This window comes from Colletotrichum spaethianum, assembly GCF_022836535.1.
Source record: "Colletotrichum spaethianum MAFF 239500 DNA, contig11, whole genome shotgun sequence".
NCBI lineage: Eukaryota > Fungi > Ascomycota > Sordariomycetes > Glomerellales > Glomerellaceae > Colletotrichum > Colletotrichum spaethianum.
The window spans coordinates 787,463-809,826 of NW_026054781.1; the positions used below are offsets into that span (position 1 = coordinate 787,463).

The window sequence follows — 22,364 nt, forward strand, 5'->3', positions numbered from 1 at the left end:
TTGGTGGGCGTGTGTCAATTGGAATTGCGGACCTTGATGGTAGAAATATGTTTATTGCCAAGAGGAGAGAAGATTGACGACGAGGGTATAGATTTGCAAGTAAATCGGTAGAAGATCAGCGTGGAAAGAGAAAAGAGAAGAGAAGAGAGAGAGAGAGACAGAGACGACGAGGCTTTGTGAGAGAGGTGCGGTTTGGCGCGGGCTGCCACCTGTGGTGGTTCAGCCATGAGGTAGATTGTAGCGCTTGGTTCGCAGCCATACCCCGCCATTACCCCGCCAAATGCCGTGCCCGACGCCAAAGGGTGGAACCCGCCGACCGCTGTTGAGAGATATTACACTGTATCTTTGGCGCACTATCTTTTGGTGCGGGCTGCTGCATTCGTGACCCCCACCCCCAAAGATACAGGGCTTTCTACAGAAACTACAATGGCATGGGGGGAATTCGTCTGACAATAGACAAAGCAGAGTAGTTCGAATGACGACGGGGGTCATGGGGCTTATGCGCCGGAACGTTGGGGCTTACTCCTGCGTTGCAAAGGGTGTTGTGTTGTCTTCAAGGGCTGGATCTTGATCTCGGTGCTCGCTTGGCGTCGGCTAACTTGGGGGTGCTGCCAGTGCTCCTACGCTTCTCGCGGTTATGTACGACTGGGGCAACGGCGCTGCCCGAAGACTTGGGCGACGAGCGTGTCCCGTGTCGGCCGTCAACGCTACGCCGGTGGCGGGAAGATCGAAGACGGGTTGCCGAAGGCGAGTTGACGGGGTCAGCGGCCCAGAGGTCTGTTGCCACGATATGGTGTTTCTTTGGGGAGGATGCCCGAGGAGGAGATTCGGCAAAATGGACCGTCTTTTGACTGCGACGAGCGGTCGGCGTCCCTGGCGCTGTTTCTAGGCGAGAATCGTGTGGTCCACTTGTCGAGGGAAGCACCCCGTCGTCTTTGTCGGTCTCTTCGCCTATCGTAGATAGTCGGCGGTCAGCATCAGAGGCATCGTCATCGTCATCTGAGTCGGACGAAGAGGCTTCCGAAATCTGCCCCTGCGGCTCATATATTGGTACGGGAGCGACCTCCGCCACTGCGGGACTTGGTTTCTGGCGCGAACGACGCCGCCGAGCACGTTGCTGTTGATAATCGGTCGCATCCGCTCCAGAGACTTCACGGTTCGAAAAGAGGGTCCCATTGAACCAAGCTTCATGGATTTCGGCAGGCTGGTGGTCCCAACAGAGATGATTGGTGAAGCGAGCATCGTGAGCTTTGACCTGGTCGTTGGAACACCTGGATACCCGACACGTATCTGGATCTAGAGTCAGAGAAACAGTACGTTCTCGATGGGGCTAGGTGGGACACTCACATAAATGGTCTTGACAGTACGGGCCCTTGCGGTATCGCGGCCTCGTGCATCCCTGCCGTTTACACACCGCGTGCTGAGCGCAGTATCGCGACCTGGACCCCGGATCGCAAGCTTTTTGACAGCCCGAAGCCTGGCAGCGTGGATTTGGTTTGTCGAGGTTGCTGCTGCTGTTGGCGCTGGAGTTGCCGCTCGAGACGCACTGCCCCATGACGCCTACCACCGTCCTCGTTTCCTCCTCCAGCGCGCGCTGGGAGGTTGGATGGTGTTGGAGGAGAGCATTTCTCGAAGAGAAAGTCAGCTTGGTATAGTCTGATTTACGTGCTGCATAAAACGTGCCAGTGTTATTGTTATTGCGGCAGCTCCTCTGATCATCCTAAATGAGGTAAGTCGTTCCTTGAAAGTGGCAGGGCGAACGTCCTGACGAACGATAGAGCACCCCTCCCGTTCCCCTGGTCTGTTGCATCCCGCGCTGGCAAGCAAGCAGACAGGTTCCCTTGCCACTGGAAGCCCAGACGCTTCCCGCATGCGATTTGGGCGCGGGACTGGTGCCAACTGGACATCAGCGCAGACCAAATAATAGAAAGGTTGCCAATCACGTCGTGTTTTACAAGGTTGGAGCGGTTGGCGTACTGCGAGGAAAATGTAAGGCGCCAACGCATGAGGTGGTCGAGTGGGCCAGAGGAGGTACAGGGGAGGGAATTGGCGAGCCGCTCAGCTGTGACGAAGTCCGCCTACGTTGTCGAGGTCTTCCGGCCCATCGCGACGGACAGGAGTTGGATCTCATTTAACGAGTGTCATGAACGGTTCGTTGTGTGGGTGTTGCCAGCTGCGCAAAGAATAGCGGCAGGAAGCCCAAGCAGAAGGGCAAATGTGTGGTTTGGTATTTGAAGCCGTCGAGTATTCGATCCGACCACATTAGGAATGCATTACTGCAACTTAAGGGCGAAGTTTTCAGAGGGACATGATAGTATCATTGAGTGTTGTTTGCTGATGTTTAATGGACGACGTCGCAGGTGTAGTGCAGGTGTTCATCAGATAAGAGGGCCGTTCCCCGTAACTCTAGCGGCCTCGATGCCGAGTAAAGCGTGCGCGCGCGTTCGTCATTGGGGGAAGGCCCCTGCCCACCAAAGATACCACACTTCCACAGGCAGTGGAATGTGGCTTGTTCCTGACACGAGTGGACAGCTAAGCTGAAGCAAGCTCCTGCAGGCCAAATCTGAAGCATTCAATTCGCGGCCCTTGACATTCCATCACGAACCTCTCAACGACGACGACATCCACCGTTCTCGCAGCTTCTACAACGATTCCCAACATCGCTTTGATCCATTAACAAGTCAAATAATAACCACGTTCTGCCACCCACAATGGCCGACGCCGAGGAGAAAGCCAAAGCTGAGAAGCTGGCCGCGGCCAGGAAGAGGGTGAGCTTCCCTAGCATGCGATTATTTGTTCATCGCTGACAGCCCGTCAGGTGGAAGAGATGAAGAAGAAGAAGACGAAGAAAGCCAGCGGATCATCCAAGAAGGAGAAGGCCGAAGCTACAGCCGCGGAACCCAGCACTCCCAAAGAAAAGCAGCCCGAACCTGCGCCAACAACCCCCGCCGAGCCCGAGACGACCAACGAAGAGACGAAGGAGGACGAGAAGGAGGCAACGGAAGCAGTCGCGGAGCAGCCAGCATCGCCAACCGCATCCCAGCCGTCTCTGGCTGAACAGTCCAAGCTTCGATCTGCCTCCTTTAGGCAAGGATCCGTGTCTGCCGGCAGTGGACCTCTTTCGCCTGGAGCGCAGGGTCCGGAGGGGGAGACTGCCACCGATATCTACCGCAAGCATGTCGCTCGCATAGAAGAGCTTGAGAAGGAGAACAAGCGCCTCGCCAAAGAGTCCACCGACTCGGAGAAGAGATGGAAGAAGGCCGAAGAGGAGCTTGCCGACTTGCGTGAGACAGAGGGCGGATCAGACAGTCAAGTTGAGAAGCTGGTGAGCATTGATCTGTTTTTGACCGCTCGGTAGTGCCTGCTCCAAAGGCTAACAAGCTTGATAACAGAGGTCCGAAATCGAGGCTCTTCATCGACAGAACTCTCAACTCCAGCAACAAGCCTCTCGCTCTGGCGCTCGTCATGGCTCTTCCCCGTCGGTCTCTATGTCTTCACCCCCCGCCGAGCTTGAAGCCCAACTGGCCTCAAAGACGGCGACTATCGAGTCAATGGAGATTGAGATCTCAAAGCTTCGCGCCCAGGTCGACCGCCAGGCCAGCGGCACATCCTCTGAGCGCGAGCAGATCGCGGCTCTGGAAGAGAAGCTTGCACGGTCTGAGAAGGCCGCCACTAAGGCACAGCAAGAACTCACCGACTTGCGGAAGAACCTCGACCGTACGGCGGAAAAGGCCGTCCGCGAGGGCAGCGAGCGCACAAGTGCAGAGACTAAGCTTCGCAGTCTGCAGCACGAACTCGCAGAATCCATCGATGCCCGGCTAGAGGCCGAGAAAAAGGCAGACGGCCTGGAGAAGAAGGTCACGACGTTGACTACATTGCACAAGGAGCAAGACTCGCGGACGCAGACACTGCGCAAGGAGAAGGAGCGCGCCGAGAAGGAGGTCAGTGAGCTCAAGGCGCGGGTCGAGAGCCTAGAGAGCGAGAACACAAGACTACGCAGCCGCAAGTCCACCGAAGGCGGTGGTGGCCTGGACGACGACGGCGTGGACGAGCTCGAAAACGAGGAGCGCCTGCGCCTCGAGAAGAAGGTCCGCGATCTCGAGGCCGAAGTCTACGAGCTTCGCCACGGACAGTGGCAGGAGAAGCGCCGCGAGCTCAACAGCCCCAGCTTCGAAAACGTCGACCTTGGCGGCAGCCGTGGCACCTCGCCGTCCGCGCAAAGGAAGCAACCTGGAGGTATTGGTGACTTTTTCCAGAGCGGCATCAACGCCCTTACCGGCACCGCCGACGACGAGTTGCTCGAGGACGACGACATGGACTTTGATGAGGACGCGTTCCGTCGCGCACAGGAGGAAGATGCCAAGAAGCGTCTTGAGCGCATCAAAGAGATCAAGCGCACACTCAAGAACTGGGAGGGGTGGAGGCTGGACCTCGTCGAGAACCGGCGGGGCGGCTCTGAAGGCATCGGCGAGGTGTTTGAGGTCTAGATTCAGCACTAGCGACTAGCGATACGATGTGACCAATGGAACAGGACTTGAATGAAGCCTTTCGCGGACACGGGTTTCGAGCAAGACAGGCACGATACAGGTAAATTGGGCCCCACATCCAGACAAACGCCGTGGGAGTGCCGAGATAATCGGTGCGAGACCTGCTGCACTGCCGGTAAACTTGACGCCTGTAGTCCACCTATCCGCCCCGAAAAGTTGCTAGGCCACTCGCTTCGTTACTCAGCCGACGGCGATCGTCAGTCGTGCATCCTGCATCCCAAACCCCTGCGCAGGATAGCATTTGCCTCAGGCAAAAGCCGCATGTGACGACGCGTACCCGGGCGTTTCTTTGTAGACAGGGACGCGTAAAGCACTCCAAGGGTACGTCATCCCGTCCTCCCCGGTTCCAAAAGATCATGAGCACAAGGTGTTGAAGTTAAGCCAGCACAAGCACCCCATTTGTCCAGACATCAAACGGACGTGAGCAGATGAGGTCCAACGTCGCCGCATGGCGATATCCACGGGAGGGCAAGCGGGTTTCTAACGAAATAGTGAAAGAGAAGAGGAGTGGTCATCGATTTATGGAGAGGGATATCACTTTTTTTTTTTCTTCATGAAAAAAAGTTATCCCCGGGGTTCTATGTTACTACACAATTAAGGCCAGACAGAATACAATGGCAATAGAATTACAAATTTGTTTGCAGGAAAAAAAAGCCATGAGTTGAGGGGGAGAGAAATGTACAATCTACCATTTGCCGCCGTTACCATGAAAAGGAACTCTGGAGAAGGTGTGGTATTTCTCTTTGTTCTTCCTTCTGTTCCCCCAGTGTTTTTTTGTGCTTGACGCTCTGCGAAAAGAAGAGGGGGATTGAGGAAATGAGTATGAGGGAAGGGGATATCAAAAAGTAGTCGTCATCGTTCTCTGCTTCGCCACCATGAAAAATGAAAAAACCGTGAATGATGCCGTAGAAAACGCCTGTTCCCTCTCTTGTAGAATTACCAACGTCGCCAGACTGTACAGGGGCATGTGACCAGTCGCCCGGAAAAAATGAATAAAAAGAGGAGGTATGGATCATGAAAAGCACCTCTGGCCCCATAACGCCTCGTGGATGCGTGTTTCGTAAGGATGTTGTGTACGTGGTGTGACGGGTGATGTGGTGTGGCTGCGGAGAGGAGTGGGAAATGTGGAAGCCTGGAGCGAGTCGTCGCGGCCACCGGAAGTCTAGGGTGAGATGTTATCGTAACGCCGTAACGGGAAGTTCGGTAGAAAGCTGTCGCTTTCGGGCAGAGGCGCAGGCGTTGGTTCTGATTGTCACAACATCGTGGCGGTGGGCGCGCCCAGGCCGGTGCCGTCGAGATTCGTGCGCAACGCATCCTGCAACTCCGCAATCTGCGTCATCATGGCGAAGCTGTGCTGGCCCTGCCTGTCGAGCTGCTGGCGAAGCTCCTCGTTCTCCTGGCGCACACGCTTGATCTCCTCGCGCAGCTCGTCCAATCCGGCGTCGGAGCTCTTCCTAGAGCGCTTCCGCTTGTTCCCTGCCCCGAAGCCACCGGCCTTTTCGCTGTCGCCGTCGCTGCCTGTCTGGATGTCCTCTTGAACGGTGCTAGAGCCATCGCTCGTGTGTACTCGTCGCAGATGCTCATTGAGGTTCTCCTGGCGCGAAAAGCCTTTGCCTGTATGGCGCTTGCAGTTCGGATGCGGACAGTTGACCGTGTTCTTCGGACCGCCGTGCTTGCCGTGTACCTCGCGCTCGTGACGGAGGAGACCACCGGAGTACGTAAAGCCCGGGAGCTTCTCGCAGCCTTCAGCAGCGCATCGGTAGGGTCGCTCGTGCTTGTCCATGTGCTTGCTGGTGAGGGAAAATCGTTAGCATAGTCCTAGAGTGGCAAGATTGCGGATGAGCAGAACTCACCTCCATTCGCATTTCCTTGTGAAGACTTGCGTCTCTTCCGTGCATCCCGGAAAGGTGCAGTAGAACTTTCCGTCGGGCTGTTTCGTGACCTCGCGTTCGGGCTTGGGTATGCATTTGACCCTCGAGGAAGGAGTCGAGGCTTCGCCGTCGTCCTTGTTGTTGTTTGACGGCAGAGGCTCGGGTAGCGCGGGAGGAAGCTGCGAGGGAAGAGACGCAAGTGTTGGAGGGGCGGAGAGATCGAGTCGCGTGGCATCAGAAACACCTACGGAACCATCGTCGAGACCATCTGGCATCAGAGACCGATCGTCTCCGAGCATCGAAGCTGTCGGATTGTAGGACGCAAGGTCCGGGACGTCGGTCGCTTGGTACTGTGCCGTCGGGTCGACGTTGTGGTCATGATCCGGGTCGCCGATCGGAGGGTAGGACCCATCGTGCATGAAGTTCCGGGGTTCGTAAACGACGCTCATCTTGAATGTGATGCGGTGGTTGCTTGATAAGCTTGCTACGGATGGGCAGTGATGGCCGGAGGATGTCGTGACCGGCAGGAAGAAAGAAGTCGCGACTTCCACGTCCTTTGGGGGAATCCGCTATCAAGGCCAAAGATGATAACCGATGGAATGAGGAACGAAAAATAGGTCGCAGTTTGAGGGTGTTGCAACTGCGGTTGCACTTTCGTACTCGAAAACGCGTACTTTGTCAAGCTTGCACAAGTTGCGATGAGCTCCGAATACTGCGAAGGCAGAAAAGTCAGTTCGGCCTGAAAAATCTGGCTAGAAGTCGGTCGTCCTAGTGTAAAACGCAGAAGCTGCGGGTTGCTTCAGCCACAAAGACGACAATTAATCAGCATGAAAGTTTCCCACGTGACCCACACTCGCCACTCAGTCGCAGAGGCTCCACTTGCATGCTTGTTGCCCGTTGTGGCGCAAGACGACTGAAGGCAGAAGCTGAAAGCATATGAGGGAACCCACTCACTCAGAGAACAACTATCAGCTGCATGATAATCAACTTCGATGCACTGCAAAAATAAGACTTAGAACTTCTTACCGTGAGCGACCCTTGGATCGTTATATGCCTGTGACTCCGTCGGATTTTAGGCGGCAGACACAGGTGAATCGATTCTTCAGCGATGGTAATGGTTGTTGTGCCTGCGGTGCCTGCAGTCCCTCGTACCGTTGAGTCACAGCGGGAACACGTTTCGGTTGGCCTCAAGGCTACCATGTCAGCCCAGGGGTCCGCGCTTGCCTTGTTATAGCTGGGTTGATCCCGTGACTATGGCTAGCAGCTCGGCAGCCGGCGATATGTCTATCTCTCAAGGGGAGAGTGGCTGCCCGGTTAGTACAAATCTGCAGGAAAGGTGTTGGGAGAGTCACCTGCTTACGGAGGACTCTTATAGATGATCCTCCGATCTCAGAGGCCTTTCCGCATGCCTATGATTGGTAATCTCTGGAGAGGTTGAGCCGCGTGCGAGCATGGTGTGGAATCAAAGTAGATATTCACAGCCGCAATGAAGCCGTCTGACAGGATCAGTCATGGGGGGCTCCAGTAACTGTTGGCTGGGCTGATGATAGTAGACCGACTGATGATTCTCGGTGACGGCCAAGGGAGCACCGGGCGTTCCAACAGGTGTAAGTGTTCTCTTACGGATTTCTGAGTGCGGTAATGGGAATTCTCGTAGGCACCGGTTGGTCTTCCACACGATAAGAAGTGTTACAAGTGTTAACAGGGTCCACGCAAGAGGGAGGCTTCGTGAGCAGCTACACGGCCAGACTGCAGGTACTTGATCGTTGGCTATCATTGTGAGCGTACCTAGAATGGTTCACTGTTTGTATGATGATTTGTTTTCGCACTTGCGCGTCTTGACTTTGCTGAAGCCGTAAACAGCAGGGAATGGTTCACACCACCTCCCCCTTTGGGACTTGTGTTGTCACCCTGTCTGCCGCCCTCGCAGTTCGCGTACCACTTGGTTGGATCGCCAGGAGCTGCCGTTGTTGGCCGGTTACTAGCCGAGACGTTGGATGCCTATTCGTCATCTTGACCGGTGACTGGGTTAGGTATCGTGATGACACGCGATGGGTGGTGTGGAGGACAACCCCGCGCTAACGGGATATGATCTGAACTTCTTCACGGTGGATCGTCTCCAGCCTTTTCGGTGAAGCAGTTGGCTACCGGACCAATAATGCGGATGTGAAAATCCGCATTGAGGCAGTTAACTGCGCATTGCAGTGGAAGCAGGCGGCGTAATAGCCAGGCAGCTCGAGGTGACTGAACAGGCAACTGGCCTGGCGACGATGTGCAAAGAGACCAGTCACAGAGCTGAGCAGATGTGATGTAATGAAGCCTGGATAGTAGGTATTCAGTACACGGTAAAGGAGAAATAATTAAGGAGAGAAGTTCGATTTGGTGACGAGACATGAGACTATGGAAGTGGGGTTGTGGTGAGGAGAAGGGAAAGGAGATGAGTGAGTGCCCTCACTTCTGAGGCAGACTTTTTGATGCCTTAAGCCGGTGACAGCCAAGGACATCCGCCAGGCACTCAAACACTGATGGATGCAGGTCACGAACAGCCATCAAGGCAAACTGCTTCTCACGCCGGAGGAGGTCATGATAACCAAGTGCTCTCGGGCTATCGTCACAAGCAAGACGTTGTAAGGTTGAAGCGACGTCCAACGTCAAGAAATTACCCCACCACCACCACCACCACCACCACCACCACCACCACCACCAGCAGGTCCGAACGCTGTGCTCGATTTTGGCGACTCCCGGCTCCAGCTGGCTCCAACATAGGTTGCTCGCCAACAGTCTCTTAGGTACCAATTAACCACGCCTTGATTTCAACACTACATTAAATATCTCAAATCGTTTCATGCTCTTGACTGGAAGCGACAGGCTCCACTTCATGTTCGGCAACTATTTTGACATAATTGACTCACTGTTTTCCCTCCATCTCTCCCCAAAGCGTCACTATAGCCTTTGCACCGTCCCTTGGGTTACTCTTCAGTCACAATGCAGTGTGCCCCGACCTTCGACCGGTCTGACAGCACGACAGATGGGCTCGCTCTAGTGACCGAGTCCGGAGTTACTGAAGGACGGAAATTGTGGGTTTCACCGCAGGCCATCGACAAATCGCAGCGATAGACGGGTGGAGCGCCCTTTTCGTTTGGGCGAGAACGGCCGATCAAAGGTTGCAGACGTGCATCGTTCTACTCCCTTTGGAGCTCTAGACTGCCTGTCCAGATCTGCTAGTGTACCTAGGCAAGAACCACCTGAAAAAGAGGCCCTAGCTGCTGTTGTGGAGGTGTCCACTAACAGCTCCGATGCGCCTCACCAGAAAAGAGAAAGAAAGAAAGAAAGAAAGAAAGAAAGAAAAAAACCGAAGCGAAGCGATTCTTGGCCAATTGACGCCTTAAAAATCGCCTGTGATATCCGCTCGCCCAGAACATCGATTCTCTCCATCACACTTGATCACCTATCGCAACGCATACCTCAAGCCGATTGCTGCGTCCGTGGACTAGCAAAATCGAACCGGCTAAAACAAAACCCATTGGTATTTTTTCATTCATCGTTTTGTGACAGTGGCCAGAAAAAGACTAGTAGCACGCACTCCCATTGCTTCGCAGTCAAGTATGGATCACCTACACGGAGAGGCGCACAGCGCTGATGATAAGCAACCCAATGAGTTCAGCACTGCGGCTGCTTCGTCGAGCGCAGACATTCCAGCTGGGCCATCGCGCCAGGAGGAGGGCGAATATGACATCGAGACAGTCGAGAAGGTCTACAGGTACGCCCTCTGTGCCTTCTATTGCTGCCATTGGTAGCACGACGATGCTAACCGAGCTTTAGGAAGCTTGACCTCCGCATTATTCCAGGTGACTATTTTATCCAACCTAAAGTACAAAAACAGTTCTAACGATACTATAGCTTTTTGGGTTCTTTACTTCGTCTGCTCGGCCATTCGGTCCAATATTGGTATCGCGCAGACCATGAACGCAGCTCAAGGTCATGACTTGATGACGGTCCTCGGTCTGACGGCCAGGGACACTTCAACCGCATTGGCCCTTTTCTATGTAGCATATGTCATCTTCGACTGTCCCTCCAATCTCGTCATGGCCAAATTAAGCCCCCGGATCTGGATGGCTCGCATCGTCATCGCGACTGGTATCATCGGCACCTGCTTCGCTGCCGTTCAGAGTGCCTGGAGTGTCAAGTATGTCTCTTGCAAGCCAGCCCTTGACTAATTACTAACCGTCTCAGGCTGCTTCGGTTCTTGTTGGGTGTTGTCATTGCAGGCATGTGGCCGGGAATGTCGTATTACCTGACCTTGTTCTACCCGCCGTCTCGGACGGGCAAGAGAATCGGCATGTACTTTACAGCTGCCCAGCTCTCGGCCGCCGTCGTCGGTCTTGTATCTGCTGGGTTCCAACTTATGGATGGTCTCGGAGGCCTGGTTGGCTTCCGATGGATGTTCCTCATCTACGGACTTGTCGCCGTTGTGCTTGGTTTTTCCTTGCTTTGGTGGCTTCCTGACCGTCCCCTTCCGCCTGGTCAGAAGCGTGAACGACCGAACTGGCTGAAGTGGCTTCCACCCACCCCAGAAGCACTTTCCGGCCAGGATGCCGTCATTCATTACCATGACCTTCGCCGGGTCTACCACCCGAGACCCTGGACCCTCAGAGACCTGGTCAGGGTTCTCATCGACTGGCGTCTTTGGCCTTTGACCTTCATGTACTTCGGGGTCGTTGGCGTCGGTATCGGAACTCAGCTTTATGGGTCCGTCATCATCCGTTCCATTGTGCCCACGGCAACGAGCATTCAAGTCAGCTTGCTCTTTGCTCCCATCTGGATCGTGAGTCCATCCCATACCCATTTGCTGTTTTTATTTTATGTCTTTACATCAGCTAACCGTTTCCAGATGGACTTGATTGCTATTCTGCTGGTGATGCCACTTTCCGATCGCTTCCACGGCCACCGACCTTTCATCTTCTCGGCCGCCGTGTGCATTCAGATCACTGGTCTGCTTGTCGTCACTTTTGCCCTCGACAACGGATGGGCTCGGTACGGCGGACTTTTGATGGTCGGATTCGGCCTGGGCCCAACTGTCCCCAACTGCATGACTTGGACAAATGAGATCTTCCAGCGCCGCCACGGCGAGGTTGGAGTTGCAGCTGCTACTGCCCTGGTGTCCGGTCTCGGAAACCTCGGAAGTATCGTCACTACCTACGCTCTTTACACGGGATGGCCAGAGGACGCTGCCAAGGGCCGTTACCAGTACCGTCGCAGCAACTACGCAATGATCGGCATCCTCTGCCTGAGTATTGCCAGCAGCTTCGCCATGTTTTTCCTTTTGAAAATCTTCGGCAACAAACCCGCCAACAAGATCTCAAACCTTGACTCTTCCAGCGAGGTCGAAGACGGTGCCGCGAGACGCGAAGCCCGGGAGCGAGGCTTCGGAAAGCTGTTCCCTCGTAACACGCAGCGCCAGGAAGCCTAAAAGGCTTTCAAAGGGACGTTAGGCCGACCGACGATCGAAGCAAGACACGCTTCAAGGGTTTCAACAGCCAGTGGCCCCCAATCGACAATTATTACGACGTCCTGCTCACAGACAGTTCAACCTGCCGATTCTCTTCTTTTTGCTATTGCCTAGCACCTTTAATTCGACAACTTCATTCAATAATTACTGCAGATACCCATCTGAAGTTTGGATATACCTTTCATCCGAGGGAAGGCTCGAGTTTTCGCCGCCGCAGGGCGAAGAGCGGCGGACAAACGAGGCTGGATTCCTCGACGGCGACAGTGCTTCTACGCCATCGCTGGGAAACGGCGTATTGGACTGGAGGCGGTGACCGGCGACAATGCTCTTGCGCTATCGCAGTTTGGTCCGCCTTGTGGGAAACAAAAAAAGAGGATGGTTTGGAAACAAACGGAAGGATTCGCGGTGGAGGAGTTTTGTGTTTCTGTTTTGCATTTTGATGATACCCCATACGTGTTTAGATACGTTGTCGTTCGAGATATTCGCCACTCGACCGCGAAAGTGCTGTTACGCCATCGCTGGGACTGCGTGTTGAACCGAGGCAATGGCGGCGACAATGCTCTTGCGCTATCGTCAGTCTTGCCTCGTGGGCGCGCTTTGCGAGTTTGACTTCAGTATACGATGTTGCTCTCAGCTTACCGGCTTTTCAGCTTGGTAGCTTCATATAGAGGAGGGAATATTGGCTGGTCGGTCTTTCATAGTAAAAATTTAAGTCTTGTTCCTCTCAGTCGGCTCCCCAGCCGTTGAAGCAAGGGGAGATTCGAGGCCCGTCCCGTTTGAAGCGACGCCGGTGGCACACACTTCCACGAGGCTCACACGCGTCTAGACAAGCGTGTCATCCGCAAGACGAGTACAACATAGCGCACTTCAACGCCTAGCACGTTCCAACAGGGGAGCTTGGAATGTGAACACGAGGTTCATATAGATGAATTGTAACCTTCATACTGAGGGTAACGTCCGGAAAGCATGCTTGAAAAAGATCAAATAAACGATACCACGCGCGCCACAGTTGTTCATTGGGGTACATACATCCCTGGAATATGGATATCGAGAGTTTAGACAGCACGCGCTGCACCCGCATGTCCCACGAGAACTGTTACGCAAGGCGCATTTATCGCCTGCAACGAAGACTCGAAGCCTCGTCACTGGCCACTCCTTCACGGCCTTGATGTCGGCCGTCCGCATGATCGTGCCTATTGGAAACGCAATTATCAGCCTCTGCACGGGGCGTCGAAACCTCTCCTCAGACTCTGCTGCCTTTGGTTTGTTTTCGAATCCGTTCCTTGCATTTTCTACTGAGGTCGTGCCCGGTCACACAATCGGGTCAGGCGCTTCCCCTGCTTCGTTTGACGTTGCGTCGGATGGGGGCTTAACTAAGGCGAGCCTTATTCCCTCGGTCGGCACCAGTGCCAAGAGACGCCTAGATCAGATTCGGGGCTGACGTTGTGCCTTTTCGTCCACCCAGCGTCAGCCCACGAAAACGGCGGGCGCAGATAAGGCAGAAAGGCAGGGGTGGTGTTTGCCTGTTCTCTCTTCGAAATGAACTTGCTGCGATCGCTGGCCCCAAGCCTTACATTCTCCTTCCTCTTTGATATTTTGAGGTTGGTACGGAAACCGTTGGTTGTGTCGACGCACACCAGTCTTAGGCTTCTTCAACAAGTGTCGTCAGCCTGGAGCGAATGAGAGAAGATGGCCCCCACGACGGTCTCGTAAAGCAGCCAATCATGCCCCAAGTTTTAATGGCTGAACTGGCAGTGATTGGAATTGGGTGTGTGACTTCCGTGTATGTGCCGTGAAGCTACATCTCCTGCATGCGCAATGGGTCGTACCGAAGCATCCAAAGGCTAGGCGTGTTGGGGGCTTTTTGATATCGGAGACGATGTCGTCGAGGAGGTGAGGATGGACCGCATGTTACGGAACCTAAAAAAAGAAGACAGCGAGGGGCCTTGGGTCTCTGGGAAGGGTATATGAATCCAGGCCAGGGCGAAGCTTGCTGATGGCAACAATCCAAGCACTAGATCACCAAACTTGTCTAACCTTTCACGATGACGGGTGAAGTTCAGAGCTCTCCTTACGACAGCCCGCACGACCAAGATGGAGACGTAGAGGAGAAGAGGAGTACCGACCAAGGGGAGGGCAGCGTCACAACCACGGACATCAAGCCACCACCGGACCGCAGCCGGGTCCAGACCATCATCCTGATGCTAGCGCTCTGCATGGCCGTCTTCCTCGCGGCCCTCGATGCCGTCATCATTACAACGGCTCTTCCGACCATTGCCCGGGAAGTTGGAGCCTCGGACTCGGGCTTCGCCTGGATCGGCGCCGCGTACCTGCTCGCCAACGCCGCCTCGGTCCCACTCTGGGGTAAAGTCAGCGATATTTTCGGTCGGAAGCCGATTCTCGTCATCGCCAACGTGGTGTTCATGGTGGGCAGTTTGGTGTCGGCGCTCGCAGGAACCCTGACGATGCTCGTCGGCGGACGTGCCGTGCAAGGCCTCGGGGGTGGCGGGCTGATGGCGCTTGTCAACATTACTATCGGAGACCTCTTCAGCCCGCGGGAACGGGGCATGTACTTTGGCATGGTGGGCGCGGTTTGGGGACTCGCCAGTGGCATTGGGCCTCTCATCGGCGGCGGGCTGACGGAGAACATCTCGTGGAGATGGTGCTTCTGGATCAACCTACCCATATCCGGGGTGTCCCTCCTCATCCTGGTCTTCTTCCTCCGTGTCCATACACCAAAGACGCCTCTGTTCAAGGGTCTGATGGCGATCGACTGGCTCGGTACACTCACGTTCACCGGCGCGACGTTGATGCTACTCCTCGGGCTGCAATTTGGCGGGCTCCGGAACCCTTGGGGCTCTCCGACGGTCATCTGCCTCATCGTCTTTGGCTGCGTCACCTACGCCGTCTTTGCTCTCGTCGAGCGCTTCGCAAAGTACCCTCTGATGCCAGGCTCGCTCTTCCACGACAGATCGGTCGTCTTCTGCTACGTCGCCAACTTCTGCCACGGCCTGGGGTTCGCAGCCATCGCCTTCTTCCTGCCGCTCTACTTCCAGACGGTCCTCGGCGCGAGCCCGATCCAGTCAGGCGTGTGGCTACTCGCGACGGCGATTCCGCTGGCGGTATGTACTATTGGCGTCGGCGTGACGATTAAGAAGACGGGGCGGTACGCCGAGATCATACGCGTGTCCATGGCTCTCACGGCCATCGCATTCGGGCTGTTCGTTACGCTGCCGCCGCGACGCGACTGGCCGCGGCTGATTCTCTTCCAGTTGTTGGGGGCGCTGGGCATCTCGCCAAACCTGCAGGCGCTGCTGATTGCGCTGCAGGCGCTGGTGAGGCCGATGGACGTGTCGGCGGGGACGGCCATGTTTGCGGTTGTGAGGCACATCGCGCTCGGGATCGGCGTGGTCGTCGGGCAGGTCATCTTCCAGAGCGTCATGGGGCGGCACGAGCAGGACTTACTGGACGCCGGGGTTCCAGGGGATGTTGCGGCGAGCCTCGGGAGCGGGTCGACGATTGCGGCGCACGAGATGATAGAGGGGTTGAACGTGCGGCAGAGGGAGGTAGTCCAAGCGGCGGTGACGGACAGCATCAGCAAGCTGTGGATCTTCTTCTGCGTTGCGTCGGGGGTTGGTTTGGCGGCAACATTCTTCATCAGGCAGGTCGAGTTGAGTCGAATGCATACGGAAACGAAGACGGGGCTGGAGGCGGAGGAGGCAAAGGTTGTCGAGGGCCGGAGGGCGAGAGGGGGGGCAAGGCATGGCGAGGTCTGAGGACAAAGTTGGCTGGGATAGAGACAGGTTGGGCGGTTTTCGTGATTGTAAGATGGTTTGTATAGACACAAGAACCATAGAAATAGACATTATATATAGGGTGACTGCTTTGGTTTAGGACAGGCTGGTCTCACGATCCTCGGCAAAGGGGAACATGTTCTTGCAACGAAAGACGCAATACGCATCGATTTCTTATACCTGCCTGGATGTAAATATTTGAGCGAAGATGAATTGCAGCCATGCTTGCTTAAACTGGATGACGAATTGAAGTATTTCACGAAGTCTCAACGATTCCGGCTGAATCCCCATACGCAGATGTGTATATATCTATAGATCACCTGCCGGGGTAAAACCGGCCGAATCCGGCACGATGTGAGATGTCGAGATGAGGTGAGGTGATGTTAGTTGGTGTGAAGTGAGCCGTTCCCACAGGTACACACACGCTTGCATTCAATGCAAAGAGACTGGAGGAAATTGGTTTGCTGCGAATTGGGGTAAACCAACAGGAACGCTTGGCAGTCACCGACCGAGGTCCTCGCCCCCGCAACTCGCCTCAGACATCCCAGCAGGCAGCCATACATGGATTCCATCGCTCAACCTCATCCGATGGTAAGACTCATAACAAGAAGTCTTTAATTACTCCTTTTCGCACATTGAGGACACGTTCAATCTGCTACTGGCGAGAGACATTGCAAATAATGGCCTCTTCCTTTGAGGGATAAGTGTCTAGTAGCACCGCCTGAGGCCAATTCAACACCGCCACCTCAGGCGGGCACGGCCATGAACCATCAGGTCAAGCCAAGCAGGCTGCGCCTTTGCTTTGATGCCCAGGCAGCGATATCCTTTTCCTGTAAGGACCCATGACATTTATCAAGAACCAGATCGCTTCGCTTTTCTCCTCTTTAATCATACGACCGCCACGAGCACTAACGGCGAGACAGAACAACACAGCACCATCTCCAACACCAGTGTGTCTAGCGACGCACGCACCTAAATATCACAATGTCCTTCTCAAACCTCATCCCCGCGGCCCTCAAGCCCAAGCCGCGCAAACAACTTAAATCGAACCCCCAGAAAACGTCCTACACCTCCAACGACGTCCCAATCCCCGCTGACTTCCTCTCGGTCCCCTTGCCCGAGGACGCACCCCCCGTGACCCTTAAGAAAGTCGACTGGTCCGCATCCGCGCTCCCTGAGAACGGGCCCCTCTACGCCGTGGTTCTAGACAACGTCCTCACGCCCCAGGAGTGCGCGCAGCTGATCCGCCTGGCGGAGGACAGCGCGGTGAACCGCGGGGACAAGGGTGACGAACCGTGGCAGCCGGCGATGGTGAACATCGGGGCGGGGTGGGAAATCCTGGAGTCGGATTACCGGAATAGTGACCGCATCATCTGGGACCAGCAGGAGGTTGTCGATCGGCTCTGGGCGCGGTGTCGGCTTGCGCCGGGGCTAGAGGAGCAGCTGAGAGAGGTGGAAGGGACGAGCAAACCAGGGAAGGGGGAGGAGACGAGGTGGATGTTTAACAGGTTCAACAAGCGGATGAGGTTTTTGAAGTACCAAAAAGGGCAGTTTTTCAGACGTGAGTTCTTCTTCCTTCCCATCAGCCTCTTACCCCGGCGACGTAGTCTCGTATACCGAGAGAGAATGACGGCTGACGGAGGACGTGTTAGCACACTGCGACGGCCCTTACGGCGAAGAGGGCGAGGACGGGACCGTGTACCGGACGCACTACACCGTCCAACTCTACCTCAACGACTCTGTGGCCGAGGTGGGTAAGGAGAAAGCGGACCTTGTGGGCGGTGCGACGACGTTCTTGTCGGGCGACGAGAAGAGGCGGGTCAACATCGACCCGAAGGCCGGCAGGGTGCTCATCTTCCAGCACAAGAGACTATTCCACTGCGGCGACGACGTCGTCACCGGAACCAAGTATACTATGAGGACGGATATTCTATACGAGCTTGTGAGGACGAAGATCAAGGTGGATGGGAGTGTGGAGGGTGAGGGACAGCGTGAGAGTGCTTGAGTTTGGCTGGGGTCCTTGGTCTGGGTGTTGAAGTTTGCAAAACTGCGGGTTGGAGATATCCTCTGCTACATCCAGGGTGTTCTTTTATAAAATAAGTACCATCCGTTCGTCGCGTTGCATCGTCTCCGTGGACATGGTGTGCTGGTCAAGACCGTTTTGAGTATCAGCCAGTAGTAACGCTACATCGCAGTGGGATGCAATCTTCGACTCAATCCAGGAGGACAAACGTGGCGCCTCAAAACTATATGTATGTGAATTGAGCAAAAAGCAAAAGTAATGCCTCGTGGCGGAATCGAACCGCCGATCTTCTCATGACACTAAAGTACTAGTGAGACGCTATACCACTTAGCCAACAAGGCTTCCTGATTGGATGATGGTGAAGCTGTGAAAAGCTTACTTATTCCATACTCGCAAGTTTCACGAATTTGGACCCACTACCTCTTCTCAGCTCTTGTTCTTTACTATTCTTACCCTAAAGCCTTTGGCCCTCTCAGGAGTGATTTAATAACGTCTGCGTCGTCTGAGGACTTGTTGACAAGTATGAACCAGCTGCACTTCCTTGAGCTAATTGGCCGCGACCATGCCTTGGACCTTAGGATCGTCCTCACTGTGAGCGTGTCTCCAGAATCTTGTGCTGTTCCAGCCAAACTCCATGCGGAGCTCTGCTCAGGGTCCCTTGGGGGCGGATCATTGCCGCCGGGCGTAGTGGAGAAGCATCTGGGGCAGTGCAAGATCGTTCACGGTAGGTCAAAATTGGAGAAAACGATGTATATTGGATCCTAGCGAGGCCCATGTCGAGTTATCCGTATGCAGAGTGTAACGTGACTGGAAGAGTCTAAAATCTGGGGGAAGATAGATAGGCGCATGCTTAGTCTTGGCGTGCTAGAAGCGGTCGAGTCGAGAGCAACAAGTTCAGCCTTACCGGGCGTTTTGATAGACAGTTTGGCTTGGCAGGAAATGGTGCATCAAGACTGTTAAGATGAGGCATCGTGGATGTGTGAGATGGAATAGTGCGCCAAGTATGTCGGCAACCCCTTTCCGTCCTTGAATTAACCAGGCGCTGCAAAGCCACGCTGTCGGTGCGCAGCGAGGACAACCTCATCAGCCAACCGAGAGTCCGCAGCATGCACAGAAACAACGCAATTCGGACCCCAGCATTCCAGAACCAGACCAAAGCGCGAACCGTCGGGACAGCAGCCAATGAGCAAACTTTCCTCCTCTAAAAACTGGCCGACAAGACGGACCTCACATCTGCGGCGCTACCAAGCAGCTCATATTGGATGGTCCCAGCGCCTTCATTGCCAAGGGAATGCCCAGGCGCGTAGATCGCGGGAGGGCGAAATTTGGGACATGGGCAAGCCAAGCAAGGGAGCTAGGTAGTAGAACCAAGGAGAGCAAGCGATCGCGTTGATGAAGGAAAAGCTTGTCCTGGGATTGATGCCTTTTGGTTGGCACAGTGTTCAGAGTGGTGTTTAGCAGGTTTCAAGAGGGCGAATCGTTCGCAGCCACTCATCAAGGGCTGGTCAAAACGAGAGACTGTCGATCGCGAGCACACCCACCCGTAAACAGACTGGCTGGAGAGAGTCGACAGGCTAAACACCGCGACGGCGACTATGGTGACGGCGCAACGAATGTGAATGCATGACGGCGAAAGCAGCAGGTCACTCTATTTCCAGCCGTCTCTGACCAACCGAGACCCGCATTTCATCATTTGGAAAAAGAGGGACTGAATCAGGGATGACCGCGCAATGGAAGAAGAAAACACGAATCTCACTGGCCGACCGGCACGTCATGTGACTCTACTCGTGATTCCGATTCAGGGGTTTTCCCCCTTGGTCTTGTTGTTGTGCCACGGATGACTACCTACTCTACTGGCGGCGCGCCATCGCTCCCTCACCCAAGTCTCAGGAGGTACCGGTACTTTCATCGTATTCATTACGAGGCCAGAATCGATTGCTTCTGATCTTGGACAAATGACAAGAAAACGACACGATCGAAATCGAAGGAGAATAGAAAAACCAAGCCAAGACAATATGCTCGGCATTACGACAGCTGTGCACCGTTTTCAGCCCTTTTTTTTTTATCCCCGTTGCTTGGCATCTCGGGCCCTGTCCTGGATCGCCAAGACCACGGGACAAGACGCTGGAAAACTTGGAATTTGCTTGTTTTCCACACTGGCGACTTGGCGCTCCTGGGCGCTGCGTGCCATGCAACGAATCGTCCGCCGCGAGAGCGCAGGAAGCAGCAGGAACAGGAAAAGGGCGCCGCTACCGCCAACACGCCACTGGACTCAAAGGAACATGGCTGCATGGGCTGTTGTTTCCATCCGCATTCCCGGGGCAGAGGCGCAAATGATGCAGAAGAGACGACCGCCTGGTCCTGCTCCCCCCGAGGGGACCGGCTGGGAGGGCGCGCATTATTCGTATTGTTGGTCCGTCAGCTGGCATTAGCTGCTGGCCTGTGTGAAAACTGTACCGTACTGTTACCCGACATGGGCATCTTGGGCCGCTCTTCCTGGCCCTTCTCCCACCCTTGCTCAGTCCAGTAATTCCCGTACCGGTACTATGCCGGGATCCCTCTCCTCCCATTCTCGCACTTGCACCCGCCCGATGTCTAACTGCCTGACATTAGCACGCCCCTTCGCTGTCACTCATTCCTCCCCGACCCTCTTCTTCCTCGATTTCCCTCAACGTCCCTGTTCATCTCTTTCCTCTCCCTCCTTCACCCACTCGTTTTTACCTATTCCCGAACCCACAAAATACAGCATCCAGCGACATTCGACGGCTGGCACCTTTGACTCTCGCCCATTCTCCTCGTTCAACGTGAATCGAAACACTCTCCGAATACCTCACATGATACGACCGTAACACGATTGCGCTGCATCTTCGAGGGAACCAACTCTCCTTCCCGGTCCCTTTCCTTTCTCCCGTCTCTTCTAGTCGCTCGCTCCAAACATAACGTCACTCGACAACCACAACCATGAAGCACTCCTTTATCGCCCGCGCTGCGACGGCGCTTCTCCTCTCCAGTGGCTTCGCCAATGCCGTATACTCCATCGCCTCCGACGGTACTTCCTCCCGCACCCCGACACCCGTATCCGGCTCCGTGATGCGGACTTGACTAACACTGTGCCCAGACGACATCAAGACGACGGCCAAGGACCTTGCGTACGATCTCATGAGCTTTTACGATGGCAACCTGACGGGCCACACGCCCGGTATCTTGCCTGGTCCTCCGCCGGCGGGTGATTACTACTGGTGGGAGGCCGGTGCCATGTGGGGAACCATGATTGATTATTGGCACTTGACCGGCGATTCCACCTACAACGACGTCGTCATGCAAGCCATGCTGCACCAGGTCGGACCCAACCGCGATTACATGCCTCCCAATTACACGGCCTCACTGGGTAACGACGACCAAGGTTTCTGGGGCATGTCCGCCATGACCGCCGCCGAGGATGGCTTCCCCAACCCGCCTGAAGACGAGGCCCAATGGCTTGCCCTGGCCCAAGCCGTCTTTAACACCATGGCCAGCCCGGATAGACATGACAACACGTGCGGAGGTGGTCTCCGTTGGCAGATTCCCTTCTCCAACAACGGTTACAACTACAAGAACAGTAAGGCTGATGCTCGCTTCCACTTGCGAACTGGAGACTGATTGAGATTCAGGCATTGCCAACGGCTGCTTCTTCAACATTGGCGCCCGACTGGCTCGCTACACCAAAAACCAGACATATGCCGACTGGGCCGAGAAGACTTGGGATTGGATGACGGGTGTAGGCTTCATCGACGCCAATTATAACATCTATGACGGTGCCCATGTCGAGCAAAACTGCACAGATATCAACAAGGCCCAGTTCTCTTACAACAATGGCGTTTACCTCCTCGGTGCCGCCATGATGTACAACTACGTAAGTGGCTGCCTTCGTGCTCGAACTTCAATGGTATGGTTCTAACCTTGTATAACAGACGGACGGCGATACGAAGTGGAAGACACGTCTCGATGGTCTCATCAATGCCACCTTTACCCTGTTCTTCCCAAACAACATCGCCTTTGAAATCGCTTGCGAGGAACACAACACTTGCACCACTGACATGTTGAGTTTCAAGGGTTACGTTGCTCGATGGATGTCGATCGTGACCCAGGTCGCACCCTACACCGCTCCAACGGTGCTACCGATCCTCAAGACATCGGCAGAAGCTGCTGTCAAGCAGTGCACGGGGCAGGACAACCAGCGGACCTGTGGCTTCAAATGGAGTACAGGTGTCTACGACGGCACAAAGGGAGCCGGTCAGCAGATGAACGTGCTAGCTGCCGTCTCGTCTCTTCTCATCAGCGAGACCAAGGCACCGGTGACCAACACCACCGGCGGTATCTCCAAGGGAGACCCAAACGCCGGAAGCCACTCGGACAATCTCCTCGGAGAGGAGACCCCAATTACAACAGGGGACAAGGCTGGTGCCGGCATCCTGACCTTTTTGGTGCTGGCTTCCGCCGCCGGCACCTTCGGCTGGATGAGTTTCGGAGCGTAAAAAACTGGATGAGCAGCATGTAACGACTTGAATTTCTTGCCATTTGTTTACACACAGTAGCACCACGGTTCTGCTGGCGGGTTGTCCTCGCAATAGGGATGTACAG

At 54.9% G+C, this 22,364-nt stretch overlaps 6 protein-coding genes and 1 non-coding gene across 7 annotated transcripts; 5 read left to right on the forward strand and 2 right to left on the reverse strand.

Annotated features, from left to right (window-relative positions):
- Window positions 1-2,711: 2,711 nt before the first annotated feature.
- On the forward strand, window positions 2,712-4,487 carry ColSpa_05153 (uncharacterized protein; the record flags this gene model as incomplete). Its single annotated transcript, XM_049271365.1, has 3 exons — window positions 2,712-2,768; window positions 2,819-3,325; window positions 3,393-4,487. 3 exons carry the CDS (start codon window positions 2,712-2,714, stop codon window positions 4,485-4,487), a joined length of 1,659 nt encoding a protein of 552 aa, XP_049127322.1.
- Window positions 4,488-5,799: 1,312 nt separating this feature from the next.
- On the reverse strand, window positions 5,800-6,867 carry ColSpa_05154 (transcriptional regulator CBF1; the record flags this gene model as incomplete). Its single annotated transcript, XM_049271366.1, has 2 exons — window positions 5,800-6,337; window positions 6,401-6,867. 2 exons carry the CDS (start codon window positions 6,865-6,867, stop codon window positions 5,800-5,802), a joined length of 1,005 nt encoding a protein of 334 aa, XP_049127323.1.
- A 3,156-nt stretch (window positions 6,868-10,023) lies between these two features.
- Window positions 10,024-11,888, forward strand: ColSpa_05155 (vitopine synthase; the record flags this gene model as incomplete). Its single annotated transcript, XM_049271367.1, has 4 exons — window positions 10,024-10,178; window positions 10,302-10,604; window positions 10,652-11,243; window positions 11,310-11,888. The coding sequence occupies 4 exons, from the start codon at window positions 10,024-10,026 to the stop codon at window positions 11,886-11,888; spliced, it is 1,629 nt and encodes a 542-aa protein (XP_049127324.1).
- A 2,084-nt stretch (window positions 11,889-13,972) lies between these two features.
- ColSpa_05156 (efflux pump dotC) lies at window positions 13,973-15,703 on the forward strand (the record flags this gene model as incomplete). The annotated part of the gene is made up of 1 exon (XM_049271368.1): window positions 13,973-15,703. The coding sequence occupies one exon, from the start codon at window positions 13,973-13,975 to the stop codon at window positions 15,701-15,703; it is 1,731 nt and encodes a 576-aa protein (XP_049127325.1).
- A 1,002-nt stretch (window positions 15,704-16,705) lies between these two features.
- On the forward strand, window positions 16,706-17,726 carry ColSpa_05157 (uncharacterized protein; the record flags this gene model as incomplete). The annotated part of the gene is made up of 2 exons (XM_049271369.1): window positions 16,706-17,282; window positions 17,374-17,726. 2 exons carry the CDS (start codon window positions 16,706-16,708, stop codon window positions 17,724-17,726), a joined length of 930 nt encoding a protein of 309 aa, XP_049127326.1.
- A 277-nt stretch (window positions 17,727-18,003) lies between these two features.
- Window positions 18,004-18,085, reverse strand: ColSpa_tRNA_139. Its single transcript is given in 2 exon segments — window positions 18,004-18,039; window positions 18,050-18,085. It is a non-coding gene; the product is annotated as a tRNA-Thr (tRNA).
- Window positions 18,086-20,705: 2,620 nt separating this feature from the next.
- On the forward strand, window positions 20,706-22,258 carry ColSpa_05158 (mannan endo-1,6-alpha-mannosidase DCW1; the record flags this gene model as incomplete). The annotated part of the gene is made up of 4 exons (XM_049271370.1): window positions 20,706-20,793; window positions 20,863-21,342; window positions 21,395-21,636; window positions 21,695-22,258. 4 exons carry the CDS (start codon window positions 20,706-20,708, stop codon window positions 22,256-22,258), a joined length of 1,374 nt encoding a protein of 457 aa, XP_049127327.1.
- Window positions 22,259-22,364: the final 106 nt, after the last annotated feature.